Source organism: Coregonus clupeaformis, chromosome 5 (assembly GCF_020615455.1).
Source record: "Coregonus clupeaformis isolate EN_2021a chromosome 5, ASM2061545v1, whole genome shotgun sequence".
In the NCBI taxonomy this organism is placed as follows: domain Eukaryota; kingdom Metazoa; phylum Chordata; class Actinopteri; order Salmoniformes; family Salmonidae; genus Coregonus; species Coregonus clupeaformis.
The window spans coordinates 38919838-38930952 of record NC_059196.1 but is presented as its reverse complement, the minus strand read 5'-3'; the positions used below and the strand labels follow the sequence as shown (position 1 = coordinate 38930952).

The following is an 11115-nucleotide window of genomic DNA, read 5'->3' as shown; positions in this document are numbered from 1 at the left end:
TATGAATATGCATAGCCATCTAGGGATAACTCTGATATAAAGTGTTTTTTCTCAAAGTTGCCAGGATGTCACATGTCCTACTTATATCAGTACACTCCTAACAACTTAAACATTACCGAACTTCGATTAGATCAAATAAACCTCAAGTAGCAAATAAGCCATTACACTCTGCCATTGACCTCCATAAAAAAATGAAACAATGCCACCTGCTGGAGAAGACAGATTTTTTGGCAGAGTTGGGCCTTTCTCCTCATCTGTTTCCTTTAACCCCTGACCTTTAACCCCTATAGGTGAGGAGGTGAAGAACCCTCAGAGAGCCATCCCCATAGGCATCGTAGCCTCTCTCCTCATCTGTTTCCTTTAACCCCTGACCTTTAACCCCTATAGGTGAGGAGGTGAAGAACCCTCAGAGAGCCATCCCCATAGGCATCGTAGCCTCTCTCCTCATCTGTTTCGTGGCCTACTTCGGAGTGTCTGGTGCCCTCACCATGATGATGCCTTACTACCTGTTGGACAAGAACAGTCCTCTGCCTGTAGCGTTTAAATACGTGGGCTGGGAGGGGGCCACCTACGCTGTGGCTGTAGGGTCACTGTGTGCTCTGTCCACCAGGTAAGCTGACCCTACACTACTTCCCTGACAGGGTGAATGTGTTGGCGCTTCACCCAACTCTTCTCTTATGTTCCTGGTCTTTAAGAGGAGTTGGATGAAGCACCAACACATTTTGCAACCAGGTTAGGCGAGATTAATGGGGCTATACCTTAGATTATTTGATTCTGATTGTTTTTACTGTTCCAGATGATAATGATGATAAAATAATACTTTGTGTGAATAATACATTAAGTACACAAAGGAAAGCGTAATCTTGTGTTGCGTTCACCCTTGGCCAGCAGCTTTCCTCTGTGTGTGTTTAACGGTGTGAATCTCCCTGTGTGGCACGGCACGGCTCTCCTCTCTCCCTGCTAGCCTGCTAGGCTCCATGTTCCCCATGCCTCGCGTTATCTGGGCCATGGCTCAGGACGGCCTCCTCTTCAAGAGTCTGGCCCAGATCAGCGACCGAACCAAAACCCCTCTAATCGCTACAGTAACCTCTGGAATGGTGGCAGGTGAGCCTAGAACCCTTTCTAACCAGTTAAACTACTAACAGGGCTGCTAACCTCTCCCCCCCCCCCCTCCCTTCCTACAGGAACCAACCAATGCCAGCGCTGTTTCCCTGGTTACCTCGACATGCTACTGTTCACAGTGCACCTGCTTAGAAGGCCTGACCAAACCTAGATAACCCGTGGATAGACCAGGGGTATTCAAATCCTACCCTGGTTGGGTACGGAGTACTACTGATTTCCTGTTATACCTGATCATTAATTGCACCCATCTGGTGTCCCACGTCTAAACGAGTCCCTAATTAAAGGGGAAGAATGAAAAGCCGCAGTGGACCTGGCTTGGAGGTTCAGATCTATAGGATAGACACTCTCACCTTGTCTGCTCTGCATGTTTAATACCAGCAGACAGATGCTAAGGTTCTACGTGCCTGGAAGGTGTACTGGGAACTGCAGCAGTTGAAACCATGTGTCTGGACTTCATGGAGAGACTTGGGAGTATTTTTGGGTTATAAATCTTTGCCCCCTTCCTTCTCCTCCACCTCTCTCCACTCCCGGCCTCTCCTCCTCTCCCCTCCTCCCTCTCCTCCACCCCTGACCTCTCCCCCTCTCCTCCACCCCTGGCCTCTCCTCCACCCCTGGCCTCTCCTCCTCTCCTCCACCCCTGGCCTCTCCTCCTCTCCTCCACCCCTGGCCTCTCCTCCTCTCCTCCACCCCTGACCTCTCCTCCTCCCTCTCCTCCTCCCCCTCCTCCCTCTCCTCCACCCCTGACCTCTCCTCCTCTCCCCCCTCCTCCCTCTCCTCCTCCCCCCTCCTCCCTCTCCTCCACCCCTGACCTCTCCTCCTCTCCTCCTCTTCCCCTCCCCTCCTATAGCCTTCTAGGCTCCATGTTTCCTCTACCTCGTATAATCTTTGCCATGGCCCGCGATGGTCTCCTCTTTTCCTTTCTGGCGAAGGTCAGTGAGAGGAAGTCGCCCATCAACTCCACCATTGCATCAGGTTTCATGTCCGGTAAGACTGTGTTAGAGGTCAGGGGTTATAGGTCAGGGGTTAAGCTCAGAGCTGATCTGTAGCTGGCGGTAACAAGCCTATGCCCACCTGAGGAGGAGAGAGGGGTGTAGCAGACAGAGGCTTCAGGTTGAAGCCACCTGAGGAGGAGAGAGGGGTGAGGCAGACAGAGGCTTCAGGTTGAAGGAACCTGAGGAGGAGAGAGGGGTGTGGCAGACAGAGGCTTCAGGTTGAAGGAACCTGAGGAGGAGAGAGGGGTGAGGCAGACAGAGGCTTCAGGTTGAAGGAACCTGAGGAGGAGAGAGGGGTGTGGCAGACAGAGGCTTCAGGTTGAAGGAACCTGAGGAGGAGAGAGGGGTGAGGCAGACAGAGGCTTCAGGTTGAAGGAACCTGAGGAGGAGAGAGGGGTGTGGCAGACAGAGGCTTCAGGTTGAAGGAACCTGAGGAGGAGAGAGGGGTGTGGCAGACAGAGGCTTTAGGTTAAAGGAACCTGAGGAGGAGAGAGGGGTGTGGCAGACAGAGGCTTCAGGTTGAGGCCACCTGAGGAGGAGAGAGGGGTGAGGCAGACAGAGGCTTTAGGTTAAAGGAACCTGAGGAGGAGAGAGGGGTGAGGCAGACAGAGGCTTTAGGTTAAAGGAACCTGAGGAGGAGAGAGGGGTGTGGCAGACAGAGGCTTTAGGTTAAAGGAACCTGAGGAGGAGAGAGGGGTGTGGCAGACAGAGGCTTCAGGTTGATGCCACCTGAGGAGGAGAGAGGGGTGAGGCAGACAGAGGCTTTAGGTTAAAGGAACCTGAGGAGGAGAGAGGGGTGAGGCAGACAGAGGCTTTAGGTTAAAGGAACCTGAGGAGGAGAGAGGGGTGTGGCAGACAGAGGCTTTAGGTTAAAGGAACCTGAGGAGGAGAGAGGGGTGAGGCAGACAGAGACTTTAGGTTAAAGGAACCTGAGGAGGAGAGAGGGGTGAGGCAGACAGAGGCTTCAGGTTAAAGGAACCTGAGGAGGAGAGAGGGGTGTGGCAGACAGAGGCTTCAGGTTGAAGCCACCTGAGGAGGAGAGAGGGGTGTGGCAGACAGAGACTTTAGGTTGAAGGAACCTGAGGAGAGAGGGGTGTGGCAGACAGAGGCTTTAGGTTGAAGGAACCTGAGGAGCAGAGAGGGGTGTGGCAGACAGAGGCTTTAGGTTGAAGGAACCTGAGGAGGAGAGAGGGGTGTGGCAGACAGAGGCTTCAGGTTGAAGGAACCTGAGGAGCAGAGAGGGGTGTGGCAGACAGAGGCTTTAGGTTGAAGGAACCTGAGGAGGAGAGAGGGGTGTGGCAGACAGAGGCTTCAGGTTGAAGGAACCTGAGGAGCAGAGAGGGGTGTGGCAGACAGAGGCTTTAGGTTGAAGGAACTATAGAGAACTGTCATTTTGTTAAGAACAAGTAAAACATCATGTGAAACAGAAGTTAGAAAAATGATGAAATGATGATTCATTATTGTCTGTATGTGAATTGAAGTGGCTTGTGAAAGTATTCACCCCCCTTGGCATTTTTCCTATTTTGTTGCCTTACAACCTGGAATTAAAATGGATTTTTTGTGGGGTTTGTATCATTTGATTTACACAACATGCCTACCACTTTGAAGATGCAAAATATGTTTTATTGTGAAACAAACAAGAAATAAGACAAAAAAAACAGAAAACTTGAGCGTGCATAACTATTCTGACCAGTCCCTGCCGATGAAAAACGGTGCCCCTTGCTTAGTGGTGTTGCAGACTCTGGGGCCTTTCAGAACAGGTGTATATATACTGAGATCATGTGACAGATCATGTGACACTTAGATTGCACACAGGTGGACTTTATTTAACTAATTATGTGACTTCTGAAGGTAATTGGTTGCACCAGATCTTATTTAGGGGCTTTATAGCAAAGGGGGTGAATATATAGGCACGCACCACTTTTCCGTTATTTATTCTTTCACATTTTTTTGTTATTTTTTTCATTTCACTTCACCAATTTGGACTATTTTGTGTACGTCCATTACATGAAATCCAAATAAAAATCTATTTTAAAATACAGGTTGTAATGCAACAAAATAGGAAAAACGCCAAGGGGGATGAATACTTTTGCAAGACACTGTATGTCTAATGGTTGCTGTGATACTGTACTGTGATGTGAATATGTTGTGTGTAACATGTTTCAAAGGAAATCAGTTATTTGATCTTGGTCAGAAAAGGCAGTTATTTGATCTTGGTCAGAAAAGGCAGTTGTAGAGTCATCATATTGTTCATTCTTACTGTATGGGTGCAGACGTCTAATGCCACAATCAAATCAAATTGTGTAATTTCAGGGTGGTTTCACGGACACCAAAACCATTGAGCTTATTTATTAGTCCAGGAATATCTGTGTCCGGGAACACCGCACCTTAATGTGTGCATTGGCTTGTATTTTAAACTGGGTTAAACTGGGTTAGATCCTTAATGTGTGCATTGGCTTGTATTTTAAACTGGGTTAAACTGGGTTAGATCCTTAACGTGTGCATTGGCTTGTATTTTAATCTGGGTTAAGCCTAGTCCTGTCATATGTCTTGTTTGTTAATGGTCTCTGGCCTCTTCCTACAGCGGTGATGGCCTTCCTGTTTGACCTGAAGGACCTGGTTGATCTGATGTCTATCGGTACCCTGCTAGCCTACACCTTGGTGGCAGCCTGTGTTTTAGTACTCAGGTTAGTGCCCTACACCCTAAACCCTAAACCCTACACCTTGGTGGCAGCCTGTGTTTTAGTACTCAGGTTAGTGCCCTACACACTACCCCCTACACCTTACCTTGGTGTCAGCCTGTGTTCTAGTACTCAGGTTAGTGCCCTACACCCTAAACCCTAAACCCTACACCTTGGTGTCAGCCTGTGTTCTAGTGCTGAGGTTAGTGCCCTACACACTACCCCCTACACCTTGGTGTCAGCCTGTGTTCTAGTACTCAGGTTAGTATCTTCTCATGGATGATCAGTTCTTGGATCCACAGCTCTGTCTATGAATTTCAGAGTGGTTACATTTCTTCATCAAGTGGTTGGGGTACTGTTTCTTTTCCCCCTTTAACTGGTGGCTATTCCTTCTGTCCTGTAGGTACCAGCCGGAGCAGTCCAGTATGGCCTATCGGATGGCTTCTACGCTGGACGAGCCAGACACCTTAGAGTCCATTAACGAGGGCAGTGTGGGGATCCTGCCAGGAGCAGAGGAGGTGTTCTGTGCCAAAAACCTGTTGTTCCCTCACAACACAGAACCCAACAACCTGTCTGGTTTCGTAGTCAACATCTGTACCAGTACATTAGGTAAGACACGTACACACACACACAGGCAGGCACAGGTACGAACACACACACACACACACACACACACACATATTCAGAGTTCTCCATGGTGGAGTGTTAGCGCTGGTCACCTCTGTCTCTTCCTTACTGTCTCTGTGTCTGTCTCTCTCCCTGCAGGAGTGCTGGTGTGTATCTTCTGTGTTGTAGCGGTACAGGGAGGCTTTGCTCCCTGGTCTGTCTCTCTACTGAGCTTCATATTTATGGTCTGTCTGGCAGTCACCCTACTGGTCTGGAGACAGCCAGAGAGCAAGACAAAGCTCTCTTTTAAGGTATGTTCACTCAGCTGTACCCCACGGTAAGAGACATGATTTGGCAAAAGTTCCTCTTCACCCCTTTCCTCCGAGTAGCCAGTATGTTTATAAATCTTCTCCCCTCCTCCCCTCTCCTCTCCTCCTCTCCTCCTCTCCTCTCCTCTCCTCCTCTCCTCCTCTCCTCTCCTCTCCTCTCCTCTCCTCTCCTCTCCTCTCCCTCTCCTCTCCTCCTCCTCCTCCTCCTCTCCTCCTCCTCCTCCTCCTCCTCTCCTCTCCTCCCAGGTACCCCTTCTCCCCTTCCTCCCAGTGGCCAGTATGTTTATCAACATCTTCCTGATGTGTCAGCTGGACCGAGGAACCTGGATACGCTTCTCTTTCTGGATGATCATAGGTACAGTAGACTTACCTGTAAAATAGATTAAATATGCCCTATAGGTACACTATATTTACCTGTAACGTACAATACCAGTCAAAACTTTGGACACACCTACTCATTCAAGGGTTTTTCTTTATTTTTTTACTATTTTCTACATTGTAGAATAATAGTGAAGACATCAAAACTATGAAATAACACATATGGAATCATGTAGTAACCATTTTCTTTTTAAACAAATCAAAAGATATTTTAGATTTTAGATTCTTGTTTTTTTTCCCCTCATCAATCTACACACAATTCCCCATAATGACAAAGGAAAAACAGGTTCTAGACTTTTTTTTTTTTAACAAAAAAAAAGGAAATATCACATTTACATAAGTATTCAGACCCTTTACTCAGCACTTTGTTGAAGCATCTTTGGCAGTGATTACAGCCTCGAGTCTTCTTGGGTATGACTCTACAAGCTTGGCACACCTGTATTTGGGGAGTTTCTCCCATTCTTCTCTGCAGATCCTCTCAAGCTCTGTCAGGCTGCACAGCTATTTTCAGGTCTCTTCAGAGATGTTCGATCGGGTTCAAGTCCGGGCTCTGGCAGGGCCACTCAAGGACATTCAGAGACTTGTCCCGAAGCCACTCCTGCGTTGTCTTGGCTGTGTGCTTAGGGTCGTTGTCCTGTTGGAAGGTGAACCTTTGCCCCAGTCTGAGGTCCTGAGCCATCTGGAGCAGGTTTTCATCAAGGATCTCTCTGTACTTTGCTCCGTTCATCTTTCCCTCGATCCTGACTAGTCTCCCAGCCCTTGCCTCCAGACGTGAGGCTTGGCATTCAGGCCAAAGAGTTCAATCTTGGTTTCATCAGACCAGTTGTTTTTCATGGGTTAGAGTCCTTTAGGTGCCTTTTGGCAAACTCCAAGCAGGCTCCATATGGAAAAAATATTATTGTCGATCAACAATGACAAGCCACCGTGGTGGTGTTCATCGCTACTTGTATTTGTGAGCGGTATTGACATTTAAAAAAAAAAATATATATTTTACCTTTATTTAACTAGGCAAGTCAGTTAAGAACAAATTCTTATTTACAATGACGGCCTACACCGGCCAAACCCGGACGACGCTGGGCCAATTGTGCGCCGCCCTATGGGACTCCCAATCACGGCCGGTTGTGATACAGCTTGGAATCAAACCAGGGGGTCTGTAGTGACCCCTCAAGCACTGAGATGCAGTGCCTTAGACCGCTGCGCCACTCGGGAGCATGTTGAATGCACCGAGCTGTCTGTTTGAACTACTGGCACACAGCTCGGACACCCATGCATACCCCACAAGACATGCCACCAGAGGTCTCTTCACAGTCCCCAAGTCCAGAACAGACTATGAGAGGCGCACAGTACTACATAGTGCTATGACTACATGGAACTCTATTCCACATCAAGTAACTCATGCCAGCAGTAAAATTAAATTTAAAAAAACCAGATAAAAATACACCTTATGGAACAGCGGGGACTGTGAAGCATACACACACACATGACAACATCCGCACTATACACACATGTACACATGGATTTTGTGTTGTAGATATGTGGTAGTGGAGTAGAGGCCTGAGGGCACACACTTAATATGTTGTGAAATCTGTTATTAAAATGTATAACTGCCTTAATTTTGCTGGACCCCAGGAAGAGTAGCTGATGCCATGGGGATCCATAATAAAAACAAATACAAATAGCAAAGGGTCTGAATACTTATGTAAATAAGGTATTTCTGTTTCTTTATTTTAATAACTTAGCCAAAATGTCTAAAAACCTGTTTTCGCTTTGTCATTATGGGGTATTGTGTGTAGATTGATTTAAAAAAAAAAATTATTTAATCCATTTTAGAATAAGGCTTTAACGTAACAAAATGTGGGAAAAGGGAAGGGGTCTGAATACTTTACAAATGCACTGTATATACCTCGATGATATATATACCTGTATGATGATATATATATATATATATACCTGTATGATGATATACAGTGGCTTGCGAAAGTATTCACCCCCCTTGGCATTTTTCCTATTTTGTTGCCTTACAACATGTAATTAAAATGGATTTTTGGGGGGTTTGTATCATTTGATTTACACAACATGCCTACCACTTTGAAGATGCAAAATATTTGTTTTTGTGAAACAAACAAGAAATAAGACAACAAAAACAGTAAACTTGAGCGTGCATAACTATTCACCCCCACAAAGTCAATACTTTGTAGAGCCAACTTTTGCAGCAATTACAGCTGCAAGTCTCTTGGGGTATGTCTCTATAAGCTTGGCACATCTAGCCACTGGGATTTTTGCCCATTCTTCAAGGCAAAACTGCTCCAGCTCCTTCAAGTTGGATGGGTTCCGCTGGTGTACAGCAATCTTTAAGTCATAACACAGATTCTCAATTGGATTGAGGTCTGGGCTTTGACTAGGCCATTCCAAGACATTTAAATGTTTCCCCTTAAACCACTCAAGTGTTGCTTTATTCTTAGGGTCATTGTCCTGCTGGAAGGTGAACCTCCGTCCCAGTCTCAAATCTCTGGAAGACTGAAACAGGTTTCCCTCAAGAATTTCCCTGTATTTAGCGCCATCCATCATTCCTTCAATTCTGACCATGTTTCCAGTCCCTGCCGATGAAAAACATCCCCACAGCATGATGCTGCCACCACCATGCTTCCCTGTGGGGATGGTGTTCTCAGGGTAATGGTTTGCGCCAGACATAGCATTTTCCTTGATGGCCAAAAAGCTCAATTTTAGTCTCATCTGACCAGAGTACCTTCTTCCATATGATTGGGGAGTCTCCCACATGCCTTTTGGCGAACACCAAATGTGTTTGCTTATTTTTTTCTTTAAGCAATGGCTTTTTTTCTGGCCAGTCTTACGTAAAGCCCAGCTCTGTGGAGTGTACGGCTTAAATTGGTCCAATGGACAGTTACTCCAATCTCCGCTGTGGAGCTTTGCAGCTCCTTCAGGGTTAGCTTTGGTCTCTTTGTTGCCTCTCTGATTAATGCCCTCCTTGCCTGGTCCGTGAGTTTTGGTGGGCGGCCCTCTCTTGGCAGGTTTGTTGTGGTGCCATATTCTTTCCATATTTTAATAATGGATTTAATGGTGCTCCGTGGGATGTTCAAAGTTTTGGATTTTTTTTTTTATAACCCAACCCTGATCTGTACTTCTCCAAAATGTTATCCCTGACCTGTTTGGAAAGCTCCTTGGTCTTCATGGTGCCGCTTGCTTGGTGGTGCCCCTTGCTTAGTGGTGTTGCAGACTCTGGGGCCTTTCAGAACAGGTGTATATATACTGAGATCATGTGACACTTAGATTGCACACAGGTGGTCTTTATTTAACTAATTATGTGACTTCTGAAGGTAATTGGTTGCACCAGATCTTATTCAGGGGCTTCATAGCAAAGGGGGTGAATACATAGGCACGCACCACTTTTCCGTTATTTATTTTTAGAATTTTGTTGTTATTTTTTCCATTTCACTTCACCAATTTGGACTATTTTGTGTATGTCCATTACATGAAATCCAAATAAAAATAAATTTAAATAGTAATACAAAAAAATTAGAAAAAACGCCAAGGGGGTGGAATACTTTTGCAAGGCACTGTATGTCTATTGGTTGCTGTGATACTGTTATATACAGTATAATATTATATACATACTACTATATATATATACCTGTATGATGGTGTATATACCTGTACGATGGTACAGTGAGGGAAAAAAGTATTTGATCCCCTGCTGATTTTGTACGTTTGCCCACTGACAAAGACATGATCAGTCTATAATTTTAATGGTATGTTTATTTGAACAGTGAGAGACAGAATGACAACAACAACAACAAAACAGAAAAACGCATGTCAAAAATGTTATAAATTGTTTTGCATTTTAATGAGGGAAATAAGTATTTGACCCCTCTGCAAAACATGACTTAGTACTTGGTGGCAAAACCCTTGGCAATCACAGAGGTCAGACGTTTCTTGTAGTTGGCCACCAGGTTTGCACACATCTCAGGAGGGATTTTGTTCCATCTCAGGAGGGATTTTGTTCCACTCATTAAGGTTTCGAGGCTGATGTTTGGCAACTCGAACCTTCAGCTCCCTCCACAGATTTTCTATGGGATTAAGGTCTGGAGACTGGCTAGGCTACTTCAGGACCTTAATGTGCTTCTTCTTGAGCCACTCCTTTGTTGCCTTGGCCGTGTGTTTTGGGTCATTGTCATGCTGGAATACCCATCCACGACCCATTTTCAATGCCCTGGCTGAGGGAAGGAGGTTCTCACCCAAGATTTGACGGTACAGGGCCCCGTCCATCGTCCCTTTGATGCGGTGAAGTTGTCCTGTCCCCTTAGCAGAAAAACACCCCCAAAGCATAATGTTTCCACCTCCATGTTTGACGTGGGGATGGTGTTCTTGGGGTCATAGGCAGCATTCCTCCTCCTCCAAACACGGCGAGTTGAGTTGATGCCAAAGAGCTCGAATTTGGTCTCATCTGACCACAACACTTTCACCCAGTTCTCCTCTGAATCATTCAGATGTTCATTGGCAAACTTCAGACGGGCCTGTATATGTGCTTTCTTGAGCAGGGGGACCTTGCATGCGCTGCAGGATTTCAGTCCTTCACGGTTTAGTGTGTTACCAATTGTTTCCTTGCTGACTATGGTCTCAGCTGCCTTGAGATCATTGACAAGATCCTCCCGTGTAGTTCTGGGCTGATTCCTCACCGTTCTCAACTCCCCGAGGTGAGATCTTGCATGGAGCCCCAGGCCGAGGGAGATTGACAGTTCTTTTGTGTTTCTTCCATTTGCGAATAATCGCACCAACTGTTGTCACCTTCTCACCAAGCTGCTTGGCGATGGTCTTGTAGCCCATTCCAGCCTTGTGTAGGTCTACAATCTTGTCCCTGACATCCTTGGAGAGCTCTTTGGTCTTGGCCATGGTGGAGAGTTTGGAATCTGATTGATTGATTGCTTCTGTGGACAGGTGTCTTTTATACAGGTAACAAACTGAGATTAGGAGCACTCCCTTTAAGAGTGT

General features: G+C 46.3%; 1 protein-coding gene across 1 annotated transcript in view; it reads left to right on the top strand.

Moving 5' to 3' along the window:
• Positions 1 to 11115, top strand: part of slc7a1b (solute carrier family 7 member 1b) — a 52051-nt gene that overhangs the window by 37431 nt on the left and 3505 nt on the right. Inside the window, exons 6-11 of the mRNA XM_041876740.2 lie at positions 388 to 610; positions 965 to 1104; positions 4699 to 4801; positions 5199 to 5404; positions 5561 to 5712; positions 5977 to 6085. Coding sequence (XP_041732674.1) covers positions 388 to 610; positions 965 to 1104; positions 4699 to 4801; positions 5199 to 5404; positions 5561 to 5712; positions 5977 to 6085 — 933 coding nt within the window. The remainder of the gene's footprint in view (positions 1 to 387; positions 611 to 964; positions 1105 to 4698; positions 4802 to 5198; positions 5405 to 5560; positions 5713 to 5976; positions 6086 to 11115) is intronic.